General features: G+C 46.7%; 1 protein-coding gene across 5 annotated transcripts in view; it reads right to left on the reverse strand.

Annotated features, from left to right (window-relative positions):
- robo1 (roundabout, axon guidance receptor, homolog 1 (Drosophila)) overlaps nt 1–23,937 on the reverse strand; it is a 682,199-nt gene that overhangs the window by 115,305 nt on the left and 542,957 nt on the right. For all 5 annotated transcript variants that reach the window (XM_072585788.1, XM_072585789.1, XM_072585790.1 and 2 more), the window contains 2 exons: nt 4,436–4,556; nt 847–985 (listed from right to left, as the gene is read on the reverse strand). In XM_072585788.1, the coding sequence (XP_072441889.1) occupies nt 847–985; nt 4,436–4,556 (260 nt within the window). The remainder of the gene's footprint in view (nt 1–846; nt 986–4,435; nt 4,557–23,937) is intronic.

Below are 23,937 nucleotides of genomic sequence, written 5' to 3' on the forward strand. Positions count from 1 at the left end.
TCTATCCTGTTCCGAAAACCGAAACCAATTTAAACACAGACACACTAATTATTACCTCGTCCTTAAGAGGTTTATACACATCATGTTAGAAGATTTCTGCACTGTCAGAGGGTCAGTACTGAGGGAGTGCTGCACTGTCAGAGGGTCAGTATTGAGGGAGTGCCTCACTATCAGAGAGTCAGTACTGAGGGAGTGCTGCACTGTCAGAGGATCAGTACTGGGGGAGTGTCGCACTGTCAGAGGATCAGTACTGAGGGAGTGCCGCACTGTCAGAGAGTCAGTACTGAGGGAGTGCTGCACTGTCAGAGGGTCAGTACTGAGGGAGTGCTGCACTGTCAGAGATTCAGTCCTAAGGGAGGGCCGCACTGTCAGAGGGTCAGTAATGAAGGAGTGCTGGAGGTTCAGTACTGAGGGACTGTCGCACTGTCAGAGAGTCAGTACTCAGGGAATGCTCAACTTTCAGACGTTCAGTACTGAGGGAGTGCCGCACTGTCAGAGGATGTAGTTTTGAAGATGGGAGATTGAATAGTGTCAATGTTTGCTCTCTGAGATAAATTAGAGTGTGGAGTTTTCACTTGGTTTACCCTCAGCAGCCAGTTTGGTCATTATGACGTTGTTGTTTATGGGAGCTTGCTGTGCTGTGCTTTCTGCATTCTGACAATGACTAGAATTCAGACAGTACTTCATTGGCATTAAAGGACTTAGGGATATGGTGAGGTTGAGTCAGGCGTTATAGCAATGAAAGTTTGAATTCCTTCTGTGGTTCTCCTTGCCGAGAGTAGTGAGAGCACTGCCTCCTGGTGTTATCGATAGCCATGGTAGTCCTGTTGGAAGCTGCTCCTGTACCTGCTTTTTGGCAACAAGCCGTCCTCCTTCCTCCAATGTACTGTCGGAGTGGGGTCTCCCCGCGCCTCACACTTAAACTCAACCGTCTCATCCACCAGCTGGACCTGACTACTTGGCTTCTTCACAAAGGATGGGCGCTCTGGGGAGAGAACAGACACAGCATCAGAGCCGAGAAAGCATTCTCCAAACTACCACAGACAGCTCCAAATCAAAACTGAACCATCCACTCAGCAGGTCACAGTGAGAACCGAGAGGCTTAATGTTTTAGTTCCTTGAAAGTGGAGTCGCAGGTAGATAGGATAGTGAAGAAAGCGTTTGGTATGCTTTCCTTTATTGGTCAGAGTATTGAGTACAGGAGTTGGGAGGTCATGTTGCGGCTGTACAGGACATTGGTTAGGCCACTGTTGGAATATTGTGTGCAATTCTGGTCTCCTTCCTATCGGAAAGATGTTGTAAAACTTGAAAGGGTTCAGAAAAGATTTACAAGGATGTTGCCAGGGTTGGAGGATTTGATCTATAGGGAGAGGCTGAACAGGCTGGGGCTGTTTTCCCTGGAGCGTCAGAGGCTGAGGGGTGACCTTATAGAGGTTTACAAAATTATGAGGGGCGTGGATAGGATAAATAGACAAAGTCTTTTCCCTGGAGTGGGGGAGTCCAGAATTAGAGGGCATAGGTTTAGGGTGAGAGGGGAAAGATATAAAAGAGACCTAAGGGGCAGCTTTTTCGCGTAGAGGGTGGTATGTGTATGGAATGAGCTGCCAGAGGAAGTGTTGGAGGCTGGTACAATTACAACATTTAAGAGGCATCTGGATGGGTATATGAATAGGAAGGGTTTGGAGGGATATGGGTCATGTGCTGGCAAATGGGCTTAGGTTAATTAGGGATGTCTGGTCAGTACAGAGGAGTTGGAACGAATGGTCTGTTTCCATAGCATATATATTTATGTCTCAATGACTTCTAGAGGTGAATTCTGTAGGGATTCAATGAGGTAGACAGAGGGAAGATGATTGTAATTATTGCGGAGACCAAACCATGGGTCATTAATTTTTTAATATATTGTTTCATGAGAATGGGGTCTGCCATTATTCTCATTTATATTTACAGATCAAGACTGAGGTGTACAAGATTGTGAGGGACATGGACAGATGGATAAGGAGTAGCTGTTTGCTTAGTTGAAGGGTCAGTCACAAGGGGTCAAAGGTTCAAGGTGAGGGGCAGGAGAGTTGGGGGGGATGTGAGGGAAAGCCTTTTTACCCAAAGGGCGGTGACAGTCTGGAATGTGCAGCCTGGGAGGGTGGTAAAGACAAATGGTCTCATATCCTTTAAAAAATACCTGGATGAGCACTTGGCATGTCATAACATTCAAGATTACGGGCCAAGTGCTGTTAAATGGGATAAAATTGAAGGCTAGGTGTTTGTCCTGTGTCGATGGGCTGCGCTGTTTGATTGCATGATTCTATAAATTCTTATCTATCCCTAATTGCCCGGAGGGCAGTTAAGAGTCATCCCTATTTCTGTGCATCTGGAGTTACATGTAAGTAAGCCAGACAAGGTAATGATTTCCTTCCCTGAAGGACATTGGTGACCCAGGTGACATTTTAAAACCATGGTTACTATTACATTTAGCTTTTTATTCCATATTTTTATCGAATTTTAATTTCACCATCCTCCATGGCGAAATATTCCCAGAACATTAACCTGGAATGGTGGATGATTGGAGCGGTGGTACTCCCCCACCTGGAGTACCGTGAACAGACCTTGGCACCACCACCAGGAAGGAAAGATTAAGCTTGGAGGAAGAACACCTCATCTTCCACCTTGGGAGGCTAGAACCACAGAGCCTCGACATTGAATTCACCAGTTCCCAAATCTCCCCACACCCCTACCTCATCCCAGATCCAACCCTCCAAGTCAGCAGCACCCTCTTGACCTGTCCTACCTCTCCATCTTCCTTCCCATCTATAGAGTCCTAGAAAGGATCTATCTCTAACCCTCTCCTATTTCACATCTACATGTTGATCCATGGTGACATTATCTGAGGGGACAGGGTTGGTCTGTAAACATACATTGAGGACCCCCAGCTCTCACTCAGCACCCCCTCTCTCCCTCCTCCACTCTCAGTGATGGAACAAACTGCTCCCCCCCAACATCCTCTGCTGGATGAGCAGGAACTTCCTTCAGCTAAATCTCGGAAAGACTGAAGCCGTCGTTTTCCGTCCCAAATCCAAACTCTGCTCCCTACTGACCGGCTCCATCCTTCCTGGAAAAAGTTGCAGAATCTGAAACATTAACTCTGTTTTTCTCTTTCTCTCCTCAGATACTGTCAAACCTGCTGACTTTCTCCAAGAGTTTCAGTTTTTCCCTTTAGATTCTCAGCATGTGCAGTCTTTTGTTTTTGTTTCGCTGCATGAATATAATGTGACTTTATTATGAAGAACTCCATCAGATTACCCCTTAAACTGAACCCTGCTGAAGAAAAGAATCCCAGACCTGTTCAGACTTTCTTACTGGTGACAAGCTCCTATCTCTGGTGTCATGTTCCTCAGGCAGCACCTTCCAAATGCACGACCACTTCCATCGAGAAGGACAAGGGCAGCCAATACATGGGAACACCACCCCCTGCAAGTTCCCCTCTGAGCCCCTCACCGTCTTGACTTGTCAAAATTCTGGAATTTCCTCCCTCAGGGCATTGTGGGTCAACCCACAGCACATGGACTGCAGCGGATCAAGAAGGCAGCTCACCCCCCACCTTCAAGGGGCAACTGGACGTTTATAAAATCATCAGAAGCTTGGAAAATGTGAGGAGTAAAGGTCTTTTCTCCAGGTTGGGGGATTCCAAAACCAGACGGCATAGGTTTAAGGTGAGAGGGGAAGAATTTAAAACGGACCAAGGGGCAACTTTTTCAGATAGAGCGTGGTGCGAGTATGTGGAAAATTCTGCCAGAGGAAGTGGTAGATGCAGGTACAGTTACAACATTTAGAAATCATTTGGACAGGTACATGATTAGAGGGAAATGGGCCAAAAGTAGGCAAATTGGAGTGGTTTAGTTTGGGAAATCTGTCTGGCATGGACAGGTTGGACCGAAGGGTCTGTTTCCGTGCTGTATGACTCTCTGACTCTGTCACTAGTGATGGGCAATAAATGCTGGGTCTTCCAGTGCTGTCTTCATTCCACGAAATGCTTTTTATGGTGCCAAAAATAATTGCTGTAAGCACTCAGCTGGCCAGGTGCTGTGTGTGTGGAGAGAATGGAAAGCAGGTTGTTAACATATCATTGTATTGAGCTGAGAGAAAATGAGTTATCAGCAAATCTGTGATAATGAGATGGAGACAAAGAGCAGGGCAGTATATATATACCTGGCTACTTTATTCTAAAGATATTGGTATCCAGAGGTTAAAAAGAGTAACAGAACCCATCCTTTAGGCACAGCTCTCCTCAACACTCCTTCAAGGGACTTTGACAATCCACCCTTCCTGTACCCCCTTCTCCCGCTTCCATCCCCACTGCGTCTCTTCAGAAGGGGTTGACCTCCTGACCCAGATATAAATGTCCAGGTTCGGATACCCAGACTGCAGTGTTCACACTCACCCAGAACGGTCAACTCGGCCACCTCGCTCTCCCGCTCGCCCACCATGTTGGTGCCAACGCAGACGTACTTGCCTGCGTCGCTCTTCCGAGTGTTGGTGATCATCAGCTTCCCGCCGCGGATCTGACAGGGTACAACACAGACACACAGCTCAAGGACTGGCACTGGCTGGGAGCAGGGAGGAGGGTGGGGGAATGGGCAGGGGGAGAGGGTAGGGGGGAGCGGGGAAGGGGAGGGGTAGAGAGGAGGGGGAGAGGGTAGGGGGAGCAGGGGGGAGGGGAAGTGGGCAGGAGGAGTGGGGAAGCAGGCAAGGGGAGTGGACACGGGGAGTGGGGACGGGGAGTGGGAGCAGGGAGGGGAGCGGGGGAGCGGGAAGGGGGAAAGGGGAGGGGAGTGTGAGTTGGGAGGGGAGAGCAGGGGGAGAGTGGGGGGGAGGTCGGGGGAGTGAGGAGTGGAGAGGTGGGGGGGGGAGACCAAGGAAGGGGAGAGGGTGGGGGAGCAGGGAGGGGTGGGTAGCAGGGGTGGGTGCTCTGGGTTGGGTCATGGGGGTATTTTGGAGAAACATTGTAGGACCTGGGCCCAAGGCACCATGGGAGCAGTCAGGATAGGAGCAGAAGGGACTCTGGGTAGGGATGTGGACAGGGCTTTGGGTTACATGTTTGGTGGATTTTTTGGGTATTTTCAGGTAATTATGGGAGGAGACAGAGGGTTTAGGTTGGTGTTAGGGAGAGTTCAGTATGGGGCTTAAGTTGGAGATAGAGGCAGAGTTTGAATTGGCAATGGGAGCATCAGGATGGTTTGGGGGATTATAGAAGGAGATGTTATTGTTGGAGACGGGTGTAAGTTGGGGAGAGGTCAGGGGTCATGGGTAAGGTATTCAGTCAGGAGTAATAGGGGTGGGTAATGGGTTTGCGCATGAGCCAAGATAAGGCATTGAGGTAAGGGAAGGATGGTTGTGTTGTGGACAGGGCATTGGGTAGGAGAGGAAGCTAAGGACTCAGACAAGGGGCTCCGAAAGGGTGGGTATAGGCTGTTGAGTTTTCATCAGCTTCCTTAGCTGTCACCATCTTTCATGTCACTATTGATATGGCCCGAGAGGTAACCATCAGGAGAGGCTTGCATTTCCATAGCACCAAAAAATACAACAACAAAGATGTACTGCTGAGATTGCATACAGCACTGGTCAGAATATTTGGAATATTGTGAGCAGCTTTGGGCCCTGTATCGAAGGAAGGGTGTGCTGGCCTTGGAAGGGTCTAGAGGAGATTCACAAGAATGATCCCGGTAATGAAGGGCTTGTCATATGAGGATGGGGTGAAGACTCTGGATCTGTACTCGATGGAGTTTAGAAGGATGAGGGGGATCTGATTGAAACTTATAGAATCCTGAGAGGACTGGACTGAGTGGACATGGAGAAGATGTTTCCACCAGTAGGAGAGACTAGGATCCGACGGCACAGCCTCAGAGTGAAGGGACAACCCTTTAGAACTTAGATGAGGAGGAATTTCTTCAGCCGGGGGCGTGGGGAATCTGTGGAACTCATTGCCATAGAGGGCTGTGGAGACTAAAAGTCATTGAGTGTATTTAAGACAGAGAGGTTCTTGATTAGTGAGGGGGCCAGGGGTTATAGGGAGGAGGCAGGAGAATGGGGTTGAGAAACAATGATTGAAAGGTACAGCAGACTCGATGGGCCGAATGGCCTAAATTGGCTCCTACATCTTACGGTTTTATACTTTTCCTAATTTCAGTCCAATCCAAAACAGATCATGAAATGCTTACTTAAATTGTGATTACTGTTACAATGCAAGAATTTCTTTAACCTCTCAGTGTGTGCCACATACACTGGTCTATACTGACTAACAGCCCAATTACATTGGTAACCTCATCAACTGCTGAAACATTCACTTATGCTTTTATTCCCTCCAGACGTGACCATACCAATGCATTCCTGACTGGTCATTACACATCTTTGAAAACCAGGAGTTTCTTTTTTAGGATAGAGGTGAGGAGAAGTATTTTGTCTCAGAGGGTTGTGTGTGACTCTCCCTCAGAAAATGTTGGGTGTAGGGCCATTGAACATTTCTCAGGCTGAGCCACACAGATTGCATCTGGCAGGTGAACTGACAGCTATCAGTACAGATGGGAGTGCAGAATTCAAAACGATATTCTTGAGTGGTAAAGCAAGCTTGAAGAGCTGAATGATGTACGTCAGTTATTAATTTGTATAGCATTGTCTATAAACCCAAACTCATCCAAAACTACACTCCCTGTCCAAACGCATACCAAGTGTCACACACCCATTACTCCCTGTTACTGTCACCTTACACTCACCCCCAGTCCCGAAACAGTGACTTCTCCACCTCCTGATGCTGCCTGCCTTGCTGTGTTCTCCCAGCCTCCAGCTTGTCTACCTTGGATTCCAGCAGTTGCAGTTTTTTCTGTCTCTGACCTTGGTCCAGCAACACCTCAGTTTTCAAATTTTCATCTGTGTTTTACAAACCTCTCTCTATTATTGACTCAGCATTCCCTATCTTGGCTCGACTCCACAATCCTCAAACACCTCTGCACTCAGCTGAATCTAACCTCTTGAGCATCCTTGATTTTAATCATTGGTGGTCATGCCTTCAACTGCCTGGACTGCTAAGCTCTGGAATTCTTTCCTTAAATCTCTTTCAACAGGCGATACAAATGTAAGTAGTTGTTGTAGGTCCCATCCCATCTCTCCTAACCTAGCTCCCTGTTGCCTGTTCGCTTGAGCTCTCAGACTGGAAAATAGGTTGTGGAATGTTGCAACACTGTCCTGGAAGGAATGTGAATTGTTGCTGCAGTTAGTTTAGAGTTGAGACGAGGACCCAATCAGATTGCGAGACCTCCCATGATAAGCTTTCTCTTCCTGCCCTCCCCGGTTAAAAGAAAGCAAGAATGTTGCCTAGATAATTCACCTCCAAGCCACACACCATCCTGACTTGGAAATATATCGTTGTTCCTTCACTGTCGCTGGGTCAAAATCCTGGAATTCCCTCCCTAAGGGCATTGTAGGTCAACCCACAGCAGGTGGACTGGAGCGGTTCAAGAAGGCAGTGTTTAGATCAGAGTGGTGCTGGAAAAGCACAGCAGGTCAGGCAGCATCCGAGGACCAGGAAAATCGATGTTTCGGGCAAAAGCCTAATTTCCTGATGAAGGGCTTTTGCCCAAAATGTCGATTTTCCTGCTCCTCGGATGCTGCCTGACCTGCTGTGCTTTTCCAGCACCACTCAAGTCTGGACTCTGGTTTCCAGCATCTGCAGTCCTCACTTTTGCCTGGTTCAAAAAGGCAACTCATCCCCACCTTCTCAAGGGGCAACTAGGGACGGGCAATAAATGCTGGGCCCAGCCAGCAATCCCATGCATAGAGTTGTTTTAAAAAGCGAAGGTGGAAATTAAACTTGGAGCGTGCATCCTCGGACTATCAGTGCTCACAAAGTAATCGGATTTCTGCATCTGCCTCTCACAGGCTCCGTACTGACCCAGCCATGTTAAACCAGTTGATAAAGAGTTTACTTGAATGGACAGCAGTTAGAGAGAGCCTGGGCCAACTCATTGAAATGGGCACAACCTTAATTAAATAGATAAACTCACATTCCAATGGGATGGAATTCTCTGAACATAGTCATTTCTTGCCTGAATACAGTTGGCAGCTTGCTTGTATTCCCAATGAACCATTTTCAGTCATTAGGTATGAATGGATGGATGGGAATGTGACTCGGCGTTCTATTGAAACGTTTAAACGTTCTCCCATGTGCTTGTATATGATAACACTGCACAGATCTTTCAGTGCATGGCATTGGCCCAAGTCATTAACCTTTAATCAGCTTCTTGTGGACTGATTAAAATCGGAGATGCACAAAAGGCCAAATCTGAAAGCGCACAGAGATCTCAGAGGCTTGTAGAATAGAAGGGGATTGCAGTGAGAGAGACAGAGAGAGAGAGGCCACAGAGGGATTTGAAACCAAGGATTTGAATTTTAAAAACAGAAATGTCACTTGACTGGGAGCCAATGCGGCATTTCCTGTTCTGGTTGCTGTTTGAGCCCCTCGAAAGGGAAGAAGTTGCATTTGTATAGCACCTTTCACAGTCTCACGACATCACGAGGCATTTTCTTGCCAGTGAAGTGATTCTGAGGTGTAGCGAATGCTGTAATGTTGGCCCAACCAAAAGCAAGCTCCCAGAAACAACCATGTGTCAGTAACAGATCGACTTTGGCTGAGGGATAATATATAGTCACAAAGAGAGAACTCAGCAATTCTTCCTTGAAATAGCAGCTGCAGGATCGTTCTGCTCCTTGAGATTGCACAACTGAGGACCTAGGTTTAATGTGTCACCGAAAGGGAGACAGTGAGAAAGTGAGAATGAGAGATACAGGGAGAAGGTAGGGAAGTGGGATTGGGGGATATAGGGAGAAGGTGGGGAGGTGGGATTGAGAGATATGGAGAGAAGGTGAGATTAAGGAATTAGGGGTGGAGTGGGTTATTCTGTGATCAATGAACAAAGAGACCTTGAAGTGTTGGTTCATAGCTCCTTGAAAGTGGAGTTGCAGGTAGAGAGGATAGTGAAGAAGGCATTTGGTATGCTTTCCTTAATTGGTCAGAGGGTGGTACGTGTATGGAATGAGCTGCCAGAGGAAGTGGTGGAGGCTGGGACAATTGCAACATTTAAGAGGCATTTGAATGGGTATATGAATAGGAAGGGTTTGGAGGGATATGGGCTGGGCGCTGGCAGGTGGGACTAGATTGGGTTGGGATAACTGGTCGGCATGGACGGGTTGGACCGAACGGTCTGTTTCCATGCTGTACATCTCTATGACTCTCTGACTCTAGTGATAATCTCAGAATAGGGAAAACAATGTTCACATTGCCTTCTAATTGGTTATGAGATAATTATGGTGTCTTCATTTATGTTGTTTGGATTATTTCCTTTGATTTACAGAGATGCAGTGGATCTATGCAGGATACTGTTTGGTGGGTCGGTACACACTTGATGGGCTGAATGGCCTCTTTCTGAACCGTAGAGATTCGTTGATTCTCTTTTTCTCAGCTATAACAATGAGGGGAGAGGCCTATGTGGATGTTAGGTCTCACTGATACTGAGAACCTCTTCAAACCAAACCATGTCAAGTCACCTCCCTTGATCAAGGGGGCTAACAAACGTTAGCTGAGTTTTAAGATGAGGTAACAGAAAGGTTTGATGGGGATAACGTGGTTGATGTATATTGACTTCCAAAAGGCATTTTATCAAGTGTCAGGTAAGAAATTTACATCCAAAGGAATGAAATGGACAGTGCCAACGATGAGATGAAATTAACTAAATGACAAGAAGGGGAAGACCCATTTAGAACAGAGTTGTGGAGAAACTCCTTCACTCAGAGAGTGGTGGGTGTATGGAATGGTCTGCCCCAGGAGGCTGTGGAGTCCAAGTCTCTGGATACTTTCAAGAAAGAGATGGATAGTGGAATTAAGGGTTATGGGGATAAGGCACGAACAGGATACTGATTGTGGATGATCAGCCATGATCATAATGAATGGTGGTGCTGGCTCGAAGGGCCGAATGGCCTACTCCTGCACCTATTGTCTATTGACAGGAAACAGAGAATGGTTGCGCTTTGAATTGGAAGACGATGTATGCTATTGTCCCCCAGCGGCTGATGTGTGGATGTTCCTGATGCCTGGCCTATAATAGTGAGTCAGGTTCTGATATGCAGAGCAGAATTCTAAGACCGCAGATGGACCAGTACGCCGTGGACTGTGAGGAGAATATGCTGGGTGTGAAGAGGACACAGTCAGGCAGATTGAGCAGGCAAGTGGCAGGTGAAGTTCAATTCAGAGATCGGTGAAGTTATTCATTCTGGTGAGAAGAATGAAGCCATTAGATACAGGGGCAGAAGTAGGCCGTTCAGTCCATCGAATCAGCCCTGGCATTCAATGAGATCATGGCTGGTCTGACTATCCTCAACTTCACTTTCCTGCCTTTTCCCTGTGACCCTTAATTCGCTTACTGATTAAAAATCTGTCTCAACTTTGAATATTATTTAATGACCCAGCCCCTGTGTGGTAAAGAACTCCACAGACCCACAACCCTCTGAGAGAAAAACATTTCTCCTCATCTCTGTCCTAAATGTGTGACCCTTTGTTGTGAGATGCTCTTTCTCTGGTGTGAGTGGGTCAAAGTCCTACACATCCCTCCCTAACAACATTGCAAGTGTCCACATAAAGGGGAATCTCAAATGCCAAATTTCAGAATGGACTGGGAAGAGGCTAAATGCTGACAGAGCTGCACTCAAACGGCTGTCTCTCCAGAGCAGTTGGAGATGGGTAACAGATACTGGCCCAGCCAATGGCACCCGCTCCCCTCTCTATTTTTACTTGGCCATCTGTGAAACAACCTGCAATGATCAATTCAAAGGCAGGAAGTGTCAACCACATGATATTGCAGGGTAATAGCGTACAGAGTAGAGAGGCCAATGTTTCTCTCCCTGAGGGGTACTGGTCAAACGCGACTCACCAGCTTTCATAGTATCTGGCCACAAAGCACTACCTTGACATGTAACTATTTGAGGTTAACAACACAGAAAGGGCCATTCAGCCCAACCGGTATGTGCTGGTCTTTACGCTCCACGCTACTTTTCAGACTACTTCACCTCACCAAAGTACAACATCCTCCCCTTGCTTTCTCCTTTATGGTATATTCACATTGAACAGGAAGATGCCCAGCTCTACTTCCTTGGACAGTGTGGTGGAGACTGGGTCATTGAGGGATGGAGGCTAATTAATGGGCTGATTGGCCTGTGTTACACAGAAACAGAGCAAATCAGAACAGGAAGAGGCCGTTCAGCCCTTCCATCTCCAATTCAACACGTTTCCTGTATATTCAAGACTGAGTTGGACAGATTTTTAATTCCGAGGTATGTCAAGGGTTATGTAGGGGGCAGGAAAGGAAGTGGAGTGCAGACCATAATGATATCAGCCACTACTTTACAGCAGGCTCAATGGGATGAATGGCATAATCCTATCCCAATTTCTGAGGTGCTTGCATTCTTACTGGATATTCCCAATTTTCTTTCTTTCCAAGCAGATCCAGGTTCTGGAGAAGAGTCACACCCAGACTTGAATGATTAACTCTGTTTCTCTCTTTACAGATGCTGCCAGACCTGCTGAGTTTGAACAACACTCTTCATTTGTGTTTCAGGTCTGTGTAACTGCTAAATATATCCCGTCAGCTGATCTCCCTTTACGTGTAAATGAGAGCCCATCCCAGAATATCCAATAGCATCAAGAATCCGTCTGTCAAACTAACCTTCACCTAAAGCAGGTTAATCTGCTGTTGGCCCTATCTCTGCCTGTGGGATTTAGTTGGATCACATTCACTAACGTGAGAACAATCACATCCAAACATGACAAAGCAATTCATTGTATGTCAAAGTGCTTTTGGACAGTTCCAAGAGGGAAGACTTAAGTCTGATTGAAATTAAGTCTTCCTTTCAATTTTCTTGGGTGTTAGCTGTGCCGTAACCGAGGCCAGGTTTCTCCCAGCCCTTAAGCACCCGACAGTTCTCTCTGAATGTGGGGTTGGGGAAGGTCGGGGAACAAGCAAGACTACTTACCACCGTGCTCTTTCACAGTCTTTGGCACTGAATGTGCGAGGATGGTCAGGGCAACATTGGGCTGCTCTCTTACCAGAAAAAAGACAACTGGTTTTGGCTTAATCTGAGGGTCACCACACTTAGATGGAGAAGGAGAGACCTTCATGTTTGTGGTTAGCATTGCTGCCACACAGCACCAGGGACCTGGGTTCGATTCCACCCTCAGGTGACTGTGTGGAGTTTGCACATTCTCCCATGTCTGCGTGGGTTTCCTCTAGGTGCTCCAATTTCCTCCCACAGTCCAAAGGTGTGCGAGTGAGGTGGACTGACCATGGGAAATTGCCCCTAGTGTCCAGGGATGTGTAGGCAAGGTGGATTGGCCATGCGTCACATGCAGGGTTACAGGGATAAGGTGGGGCGGTAGGTCTGGTTGGGATGTTCTTTGGAAGCTCGGTCTGGACCCGATGGGCTGAATGGCCTCTTTCTGCACCGTAGGGATTCTATGATGAAGAGAGAGGCCCACAATCCTTTGTGGACAATGGCTCAGCCCTTCAAAGTCAAACAGAGAGAGAACTTCCCTGAGACAAGTTTCAAGACGCATTCAGGAGGGGCATTGGATGGTTATTTGCATTGCAATGGTGTGCAGGGAAATGGCGAGAGACTGGCACCAGGGAATAGAATAGTTGCAGAAATGATGGGCTGAATGGTCTCCTATTCTATAATGATTCTGACTGTTGTGTAGTTATTGGTCTTGCTGCTTTCTGAGGGAGATTGCTGCATTTCCCTGCAATTAACCATAGTTTGAAAAGCACTTGAAGGAGCATCCCTGATATTGTGAAAGGCACTACCTCAATGCAAGTTCTTTGATTACCATGGCTCTCTCAGCTCAGAGTGCTCAGTGCCTTTCCCACCTTGAGCTGCCATCTCCGAACCAGTGAGTCACCTTTATTTGATGGAAGCTGTTGCATTGGTGTAAAGTGCTGTGTAATCAGTGCCTGTCAACAGCAACAGTTAAAAGCTCAGGCAATCCTTTCAACTCACAAGCACCAGCACAGCTTGAAAACTTTATTAATTTGATCTTGCAGCAGGGAGGGGGAATTTGAAGTTAAATTAAACTTGCAGCATTCCTCAGACAAGTGAGTGCTGGGTTGTTAATGTTTGGGCAGGAGATGTTTTCAGGTGTCAGGTAGAAACTCTTCAAACAAGCTCTTGGCAGCCTGTGCTTTGTAAACAGGCAAGCGATTAGCAGGCCAGGAGGAGGGGAAAGACAAGGACAACATCAAAAGGCACAGGTGTGGACACAATGCTTTCACACAGTCTGCCTTTGTTCCTGCAGATGGACAAGCCACAGGAATGACATTACCAGCACATTAGTAAGGCGTGCACGTTGAAATACCATCCAAATACACACACACACACTTGCTAACACACAGACACACCCACTCACGAACACACACGCGCACACACTCTCTCTCACACGCACACTTACTCACACACACATTCACTTACATATACTCATTCAGACACACTCATACACATACACACACAGAGACACACTCACTCATACACTCACGCACACACACTCATTCACATACACACACATTCATTCATATACACTCACACTTACACATTCATGCACTCACTCTCTCTTTTACACAGACAGTCACATACAACACACACATACATTCCACATCACCACCACCCCCCCACCCCACACACATATGCACACACACAAAACAGAAAGCAAGAAGGGCCAACAATTATTGTCATTCATGACCCTGGGACGTAGCAGAATCAACTGCTCCATCACCACAGCTCTATTTCTTTCTCTTACAAATGCAAATGCCCAGAGCCAGGCATCACCCTCCTTGTGCTGAAGTTTAGGTGATTACCCTGAGCATAGAGGGAACACTCCTGTGTAACGTGCAGCATTGTCTGTCTCTGTCCACAAATGCATCAGTGATTTGTATTAAGACCCCACTGGGCCCCTCAGGGCTGAATAGCAAGGTGGGAGGGGGAAAGTTTAAAGGAGATGTGAGGGGCATGTTTTTTTACACAGAGAGTGGAAGGAGTCTGGAACACTAGGGGGTGGTAGAGGCAGATATGATAGGAGCATTGAAGGGACTTTTAGATAAACACATGAATATGTGAGGAATGGAGAGATGTGGACCAAGGGCAGGCAGAAGGGATTCGTTTAATTTGGCGTCCTGTTTGGTACAACATCATGGGCCGAGGGGCCTGTTCCTGTGTTGTACTGTCCTATGATTGATAAAGTTTAATCATTTTAGGGCCTAAGCATCTCCTCCCAAGTCCTTCACTCACCTCACATCCCTGGCCCCATCATGACATGAGCTGCTTTCAGTAGAGCCAGCCCATTTTCACTGTCCGATGGTTCCCAGAATCAGTTTCTCTTTCTCCCTGATTCATCATTATCCATCCCTTTATCTTTCTCTCTTTCTTCTCTCTCTCCCGGGGCTCCATCTCCATCTGTTGCTTACTCCTCCCCCCCCCCACCACCCTTCTGCCTTGATGAGGTACTCGTTCTGAGAAAGGGTCACTGGACTAGAAACGTTAACTCAGTTTCTCCTTCTGCAGATGCTGCCAGACCTGCCGAGTTTCTCCAGTGTTTCCTGTGCTTGTTTCAGATTAGTAATTTGACCTTTATTTATTTATTTATAACCCGAATCTGTTTAGTGAGGCCCAATCTCAAAGCCTGCCATTTGATGTGCATTGGTTTGTCACGGGGAACTTGTCAGTGATTCTTCACGTTTCCCATCGCTTACTCCAAAGGATTGTGGCTGGTGTATCTTACTCAGAAAGGTTAGAAAGGAACGGGGAAGAACAGAGGAAGGGTCAGGTGAAAACTCTTTCCCCTCATGGAGTTGATCAGCAGGCATAGATTTTAGGAAGGGAGCAGAAGGTTCATAGGAAATGTGAGGGAAGACTTTTCACCTCAGAGGGTGTTGGGGACCTGCAACTCACTGCCTGTAAGGGTGGGAGAGGTGGAAACACACATTGAAGAAATACTTAGATGTGTCACTTGCAATGATGAGGCACACAAGGCTCTGGGTCAGAATATTTAGGTGGTGGAGGTGTTGTTAACCAGTGTGGAGGTGTTGGGCTGAAGGGGCTTTTTTCTGCATTTTAGATGTCTCTGCTTCTAATGTTAGACCATAAGACATAGGAGTGGAAGTAAGGCCATTCGGCCCATCGAGTCCACTCCGCCATTCGATCATGGCTGCTGGGCACTTCAACTCCACTTACCCGCATTCTCCCCGTAGCCCTTGATTCCCCGAGACAACAAGAATCTATCAATCTCTGCCTTCAATCTGTCAATAATGTTGGTCCATGTGGGGCACTGAATGGATGGGTGAAGTAGGTTATTATGGAATGACTAACTGAAGTGCAGCGAGTGGCTGAAATCTACTTTAAGACATCCTGAGATTGGGAAGGAGGGGACAGAAATGCAAGTTTGAGCAGTTAATTGGCAACCAATTTGCACTTTTTTATGGTGTTGCTTGAGAGAGTAATGCTGGCCAGAATTGTATAAAACCTCCCCTTGCTTTCTTTTAACACCAGGAGGATCGCATGGAACAAAGAAGGTGGCTCAGTGGTTAGCACTGCTGCCTCACAGCACCAGTGACCAGGGTTCGATTCCAGCCTCGGGCGACTGTCTCTGTGGAATTTACACATTCTCCCCGTGTTTGCGTGGGGTTTCCTCTGGGTTCTCCGGTTTCCTCCCACAATCCAAAGATGTGCAGGTTAGGTGGGTGGACAATACTAAATTCCCCACAGTGTACAGGCTAGGTGGGTTAACCATGGTAAATGAGGGGTTACAGCAATGTTGGTGGGGGGAAGGGGGAGGGGGTTCCTCTTCAGAGGGTCAGTACAGACTTGATGGACTGAATGGCCTCTATCTGCACTGGTGGGAGACTATGAAAGTACTGCAGTTGCTGTAAAATTAAAACAGAAATTACTGGTGAAACTCAGCAGGTCTGGCAGCACCTGTGGAAAGAGAAACTTGTGAAAATATTGGGTAAAAACAATGACTGCAGATGCTGGAAACCAGATTCTAGATTAGAGTGGTGCTGGAAAAGCACAGTAGTTCAGGCGGCATCCAAGGAGCAGTAAAATCGATGTTTCGGACAAAAGCCCTTCATCGGGAATTGAGGCAGAGAGCCTGCAGGGTGGAGAGATAGACTCTGCCTCTATTCCTGATGAAGGGCTTTTGCCCGAAACATCGATTTTCCTGCTCCTCGGATGCTGCCTGAACTGAAAATATTGGGGTCCAATGACCCTTTGTTAGGATTTAATCATTGAGGTCAGGAAAGCCAAAGGTTTAGCGAATAATTTTATCTCCAATTAATTCCTCTGTTCAAAATAGACACATCAAAATACAGCAACCAGGAGGGACAATAGCAGAGAGTGTGGAAGTAACATTTTTTTTCTAAACTGCCTTTAGCCATAATCTATCAGAACTATCAGCTTTGTCAAAACTGATTTGACATTTCATTTTTCTGGGTGCCAAGTACAGCTTTAATGCTTGCATCCTCGCCTCTGATCTGAGGCTAATTTCTTTCTGCTTTACTGAGACTAAGGTATTGATAATGAAAAGCATTCTGGAATTCCCTCCTTAAATCTATCCAGCCCTCTCTCCTCCAATAACATGTTCCCTAAAACTCTGAGGACAAGCTTTGATTTACAGCCAGTATCTCCTGATGCGACCTGGTGTCAATCATTGGTGGGAAATGCTGCTGGGGAGCACCTTGGGATGTTGTTAAGGCACTATATAAATGCAAGCCACTGTTTTTGGTGTGATCTCACTCAATACAACTGCTCCACATCGAATCTGTAGCCTGTGACAAAGCTATTCAATCCATTTGCTCCATGTGGGGTCCACGCTCCTCATCAACCTCCATTCACTCTTTGAGGTGATTACCTCCCTGTCATGATATTTCTCAATCCTCCTGAGTTGACAGGTCAGTATAAACTGGCAGTTTTCCTGAATTCAATATTCTCTAAACTCCTCACAGTGTGTGGGAAATGCGGTGCATTGAACTTATCTCACCCAGAAATGGCAGATTTGAAGAGGAGACCCCTCTGGCTCTAGCACTGGAGTTGACTGAGGTGACCACTCCCTTACATTTCCCTGAATGAAATTCCCATGGGAATTTTGTCACGAGGAGAGCACTGGTTCCCAATAATGGTATCCTCTGAAGTAGAAGGGTTAGACTATTTGGCCCTTCAACCTTGGCCTCACCATTCTGTGACATGTTGGTTGATATGACTATAGGCTGAACTTCAGTTTCCTGTCAGCTCCCCGTGACCCTTGACCCTGCCCCCTGTCCATCAGAAATCGGTCCAAAACAGCCCAGAATCTACCCAATAGCTCACCAGGGGAGAGACTTCCAATGACAAGCAGTGAAGAACTTTCTCCTCACATCCATCATCAAAGGGAGTGCTCTTATATTGATACTGTGGCCCCTATTCCAGACTCCCACAGGACAGTAACATCCTCTCAGCATTGACTCTTGTCAAGCCCATTTGGAATCCCATATCATTCAGAAAAATCACTTCCTTTTAAATGCTCATTGATATAGACTCAAACTGCTTAACATTTCCATGTAAAACGATCTCTTCATCCCAGGAATGAGCTTGCTGAACCCTTTCCTGAATTGCTTCCAATGTAAGTCTATCCTTCCTGATCCTCTCTCTCTCAACATCGGAAAAACTAAAGAACTGATCATTGACTTCAGAAAGAAGGGAGGAGACTATGCCCACATCGACATCATCGGAGTGGAGATTGAGAGGGTTGAGAGCGTCAAGTTCCTAGGTGTGACGATAACTGACAACCTGTCCTGGATTTCACATGCTGATGTGACGGTCAAGAAGACACAATAACACCTCATCTTCCTCAGATGGCAAGGAAATTCGGCATGTCCAAAAGGACCCTCACCAACTTTTACAGATGCATCATAGACAGCATTCTATCTGGGTACATACTGGCCTGGTATAGCAACAGCTCTGCCCAGGACTGTAAGAAACCTCAGAAGGTGGTGTGCACAGCCCAGACCATTACGGAAGCTAACCTCCCATCCATGGACTCCATTTACTCCTGGTGTTGCTGTGGAAAGGCTGTCAACATCATCAATGTAGACCGGCAGGAGGCTGGAAGAACACAGCAAACCAGGCAGCATCAGGAGGTGGAGAAGTCGACATTTCGGATGTAATCCTTCTTCAGGACTTTTGTCTCGAAAATCATCAAGGACCCCTCCCATCCTGGTAATGCTTTCCTACAATCTCTTCCATCGTGCTTAATATACAGAATACTTCAACACATGCACCATCAGGTTCAAGAACAGCTTCTTCCCTGCCGTTATTAGACTTTGAATAATGCTGATCTTGTTCATGTTGATTTTGCTTCACACACGTCTTGTGTAGTGTAATCTGGATGCCTCACTCTGCCTAAGCACCCTATGACCTGTACATTCTTGCTTAATATGATTTGCCTGTACTGTTCATAAACAAAGCATTTCACTGTACTTAGGTACACATGACTACAATAAATCAAATGTGGGCGGCACGGTGGCACAGTGGTTAGCACTGCTGCCTCACAGCGCCAGAGACCCGGGTTCAATTCCCGCCTCAGGCGACTGACTGTGTGGAGTTTGCACGTTCTCCCCGTGTCTGCGTGGGTTTCCTCCGGGTGCTCCGGTTTCCTCCCACAGTCCAAAGATGTGCAGGTCAGGTGAATTAGCCATGCTAAATTGCCCATAGTGTTAGGTAAGGGGTAAATGTAGGGGTATGGGTGGGTTACGCTTCGGCGGGGCGGTGTGGACTTGTTGGGCCGAAGGGCCTGTTTCCACACTGTAAGTAATCTAATCTAATCTACTACTCCAGGTGAAACATCACCAATACCCTATACAAGGGAGTCATCTCCCTAGCAGGAAACAACATGCCATTTGCCTTCCCAATCACTTGCTGTCCCTGTACGCCACCTTTATCTGATTCATGTGCTAAGACACCCAGATCCCTCTGTACTGCAACATTCTGCAATCTCTCTCCATTGAAATAATGATCTGCTTTCCTCTCGGAGTGTAATAGGAGGAAGCCCTGGAAAGGAACCATCTGAGTTAAACAGCAGGAGAGCAAACACCCCACCACCTCTTGGCTGACCTCAAATCCATAGAAGGATGAAACAAAATGACCTAGCTGGAAATCTCTGGGGCCTCTGTTTTTATTGATAGTAACTTCCACAGTTGGATGCAATGGGTGTGGGTGTCCTTTGAGTCAGGCGGGTGTGGGATCAGAACTCGCTCCAAAGTTCTGAGCTGTGGTAATTCAGGTGAAGTTGTTTTTTGGATGAGATGTTAAACTAAGGCCCAAGCCCTCTTTCGTGTGGATATAAAATATTCCAAGGCACTATTTCATGGAATGGTTCTAGCACAGAGACAAGCTACTCAACCCATGTCAGTGCTCGCTTTCTGCAAGGGAAACTCCCTCATTTCAGTTATTCTGATATCCCTAAATGCTTATTTTCCTCTTCAGGTGATTATCAAATTCTGGAAAAGAAACACATTTTATCAAAGCTTTTCATCTTGTACACATCAGGAAAACTCACAAGAAACAGTGATGCAAAGGGCATTACCAATCAGAATCAACCTGCCTTGATTAAAGCATAATAAAGCGTGACAGTTAACTGTCAGTCATCATCAAACTGGTACATTCTCTATGGCAACACCTCTACCAATCAGAGTCCACTTGCCAAACAGTCAGCACTCTCCTCACATGAAGTGTCAATGCTGTTCTCCCTATTCATTGGTATTCTTGTGAATAGTCCAGGTGAATGCAAAATGGAAAACTTCACGAAAATGTGTCTATTTCAGCAATACTCAAGTATTATACCACAAAAACAACTCTTTGTATCTAAATCCTTCTAAAAGCTAAAACTGAATTTGCTTCAACCACACTCCCAGGCAGTGCATTCTAGATCCTAGACATTCACCAACAAAATTCTCTGAGGAATAGAGGAGCTGAATATTATTTAAATGGATAAAGACTACAGAAAGCTGCAGAAAGGAGAGGTTTGGGAGTCCTCATCCATGAATCACAAAAAGATAGTATTCGAGTTCAGCTGATAATAGGGAAGGTAAATGGAATGCTCTTTATTTCAAAGGGAATGGAGTATTAAAGTCAGGAGGGTTTGCAAAATCAATACAGGTCAATAGTCAGGCCACAGCTGGAATACAGTGAACAGTTCTGGGGCCCCGATCAAAGGAATGATATATTGGCATCAGAGAAGGCTCAGACCAGATATGACTCTCCAGGCTCAATCGTGATGGAGGAGCTGTATTATCAGGAAAAGTTGAGTAGTTTAGGTCTATAATTATTGGAGTTTAGAAAACTGAAAGGCAACCTTACTGAATTATATAGCTTTCTTCGGAGCCATGACAGAGTAGACTTGGAAATTTGTTTCCCCTTGGGGGAAGAGCTCAGGACCAGAGGAAATAATCTTAGAATAAGGATTCACAGGGTCAAGATAGTGATGAGGAGGAACTTCTTCTCTCAGAGGGTCATCAATCTGTGAAATCTTTGCAACCCAGTACTTTCAAGGCCGGGTCATTAAGCATGTTAAAGGCTGAGATAGATGTTTATTCAATAAGGGAACCAATGGTTATGGAGAAAGGGAGGAAAGTGGAGTTCAGGATTATCAGATTAGCCATTAATTCAATGAATGGCAACGCAGACTCGATGGCCGAATGGCCTCTTTCTGCTCCATTGTCTTATGGTCTTGTAGTCTCCTGTTGCCATTGTCTGATTTGACAAAAATCTGTCTCCTCTGGTTCTTGACCTGTTCACCAAAGGGGAAAGGTTCTCCTTAACTATTTTGTCCAGAGCCTTTGTGGTTTTGAACAACACTGGGGCAAAGACAGTTCTCTCTGGTGCCTGTGCATTCCTCATTTAATCCTTTCATTAACAAAATTAAAAACAGATGATCTGGTCATTATCACATTGCCGCCTGGGAGCTTATGCAGTACACACGCTTTTGGCTCTCACAGGAGCTAGTGGTGGAGTGGGAATATGATTGGTCAAATATTCCAGAGGGTCAGGATATATCCCACCATGTCCATTCATATTCAGCACTCTCAGCTTCTGGAATACAGGTTCAGTCAGGAATCAAGAGCTAGTCTCAGTAATTTTACCCACAAAATCATAACTGTTAGTTTTTCTAAAAAAACCACCCGGTTCACTCATGTCCTTTAAAGAAGGAACCTGTCGTCCTTATCTAATCGAGACAAGCAGGAGGCTGGAAGAACACATCAATCCAGGCAGCATGCAGATGCTGGAATCCAAGGTAGACAAGTAAGAGGCTGTGTCCCTCTCCCTCCTGATGCTGCCTAAAATAAGAGCAAATTGCTGCGGATACTGGAATCTGAAACCAAAAGAGAAAATGCTGGAAAATCTTGATGCTGCCAGACCTGCTGAGATTTTCCAGCATTTACTCTCCTGATGCTGCCTACCTTGCTGTGTTCCCTCTCCCTCCTGATGCTGCCTGCCTTGCTGTGTTCCTCTCCCTCCTGATGCTGCCTGCCTTGCTGTGTTCCTCTCCCTCCTGATACTGCCTGCCTTGCTGTGTCCCTCTCCCTCCTGATACTGCCTGCCTTGCTGTGTTCCCCTCCCTCCTGATGCTGCCTGCCTTGCTGTGTTCCCTCTCCCTCCTGATGCTGCCTGCCCTGCTGTGTTCCTCTCCCTCCTGATACTGCCTGCCTTGCTGTGTCCCCCTCCCTCCTGATGCTGCCTGCCTTGCTGTGTTCCCTCTCCCTCCTGATGCTGCCTGCCTTGCTGTGTTCGCCCAGACCCCTGATGCTGCCTGCCTTGCTGTGTTCGCCCAGCCCCCTGATACTACCTGCCTTGCTGTGTCCCTCTCCCTCCTGATGCTGCCTGCCTTGCTGTGTCCCTCTCCCTCCTGATGCTGCCTGCCTTGCTGTGTTCGCCCAGACCCCTGATGCTGCCTGCCTTGCTGTGTTCCCCCAGCCCCCTGATACTACCTGCCTTGCTGTGTCCCTCTCCCTCCTGATGCTGCCTGCCTTGCTGTGTCCCTCTCCCTCCTGATGCTGCCTGCCTTGCTGTGTTCGCCCAGACCCCTGATGCTGCCTGCCTTGCTGTGTTCCCCCAGCCCCCTGATACTACCTGCCTTGCTGTGTCCCTCTCCCTCCTGATGCTGCCTGCCTTGCTGTGTCCCTCTTCCTCCTGATGCTGCCTGCCTTGCTGTGTCCCTCTTCCTCCTGATGCTGCCTGCCTTGCTGTGTTCTTCCAGCCTCCTGCCTGTCTACCTTGGATTCCAGCATCTGCAGTCTTTTTGTCCTTATCTAGTCTGGTTTACATGTGACTTCTCTTCTTCATTCACATGGTGAGGGCATCACTGGCTAGAACAGCATTTGTTGCCCATCCCAGAGGGAAGCTGCGAATCAACCCCATTGCTATGGGTCTGGAGTCACATGTCGGCCAGACCAGATCAGGACAGCACTTTCCTTCCCTAATGAACATGAATGAACCTGATGGGTTTTCCTAGACAATCGATTCATGGTCATCGTTAGATTCTTAACTTAGATATTTATTGAATGCAAATTCTGCTATCTCTCATGATTGGATTCGAACTCAGAACATTACCATCGCCTCTGGACTAACAGTCCAGCAACAATACCACTAGGCCATCCACTCACGGCAAAGCTTAACTGTCCTCTGAAAAGGTCTATTAAACCATTCGCTTCAAGGGCAATTCAAGACAGATAACCAACACTCACCATCCCACTCACGCCAATGAAAGAATAAAGAAGTGAGATAGTAATTACTCTCCAAAATGTGTTGAAAGATGCCATAAAAATGCAGGTCCACTTTTTTTCCACCAGTGGAATTACCTTAAATAAGTGAAGTGAAGATAGTGAGACCATGAGATCAGGAACACAATGAACCATGTCTAAACCACCACCAGCCCCCCCCACCCCCCCCCCCCCCCCCCACCAACCCACGTCCTACACTGGCGTAGCATTCCAGCAAGGCTAGGAGACTGGGGGCAGGGGGTCAAAAGTTAAAGTCATCCCTTTCAAAATTTATAGATGTAACTAGCAGCAACTTTAGCTTCAAGGCAAAATGTCTGGCAGACCGTATTCCTGTACTTGCTGCAGAAAGATAGAGCTGAATTTATTAAGCTCTTGGAAATGTCTGTACACAGTCCAACATTTGATAAACTGCTCAGAGGTTCAGTGTCTGTTGCATCGGCAAATGCCAGAAACTAAATGAAGAGAAAATAAATCATGAAATCGTAGAACAATACAACACAGTAGGAAGCCTCTTGGATCATCAAATATGGGCCAGTTCTTTCAATGAGCCATCAAATTATGTTCAATCTCCCACTCATGGCCCTGTGTCCCTGGAGTTTTTCCTCCTTTGCGTAGTTACCCAATTCCCTTTTAAAGGGTAAGACTGAATCTGTATTCAACAATCTGTTAGCCAAACCAAATCCTCAACCACTGCTTACCCCCACTCGCCTCTCACCTCATTCCTCACAACTGGTCAGTGACCTTCAAATTCGGGAAAATCTTTGGAAGGGACATAATTTGAACTTGCTGCTGACTTCAGCAATTTTCCTCCTGTCAACAATCCCTAACACTAACTGCCTGCGTCATCACCTTTCACTGACGCAGGTCAGAGAGGCAATGGACTCATGACATTGTGACTCAACTATAAACTCAGAAACTCGAGTAATATTCTGGGTTTGAATCATGCCATAACAGATGGTGGAATTTGTATTCACCTGTGATCAGGAGATAAGGGTCTAATGATGACCATGAACTATTGTTGATTATTGGGAAAACCCACCTGGTTCAC

Source organism: Chiloscyllium punctatum, chromosome 15 (assembly GCF_047496795.1).
Source record: "Chiloscyllium punctatum isolate Juve2018m chromosome 15, sChiPun1.3, whole genome shotgun sequence".
Taxonomy (NCBI): domain Eukaryota; kingdom Metazoa; phylum Chordata; class Chondrichthyes; order Orectolobiformes; family Hemiscylliidae; genus Chiloscyllium; species Chiloscyllium punctatum.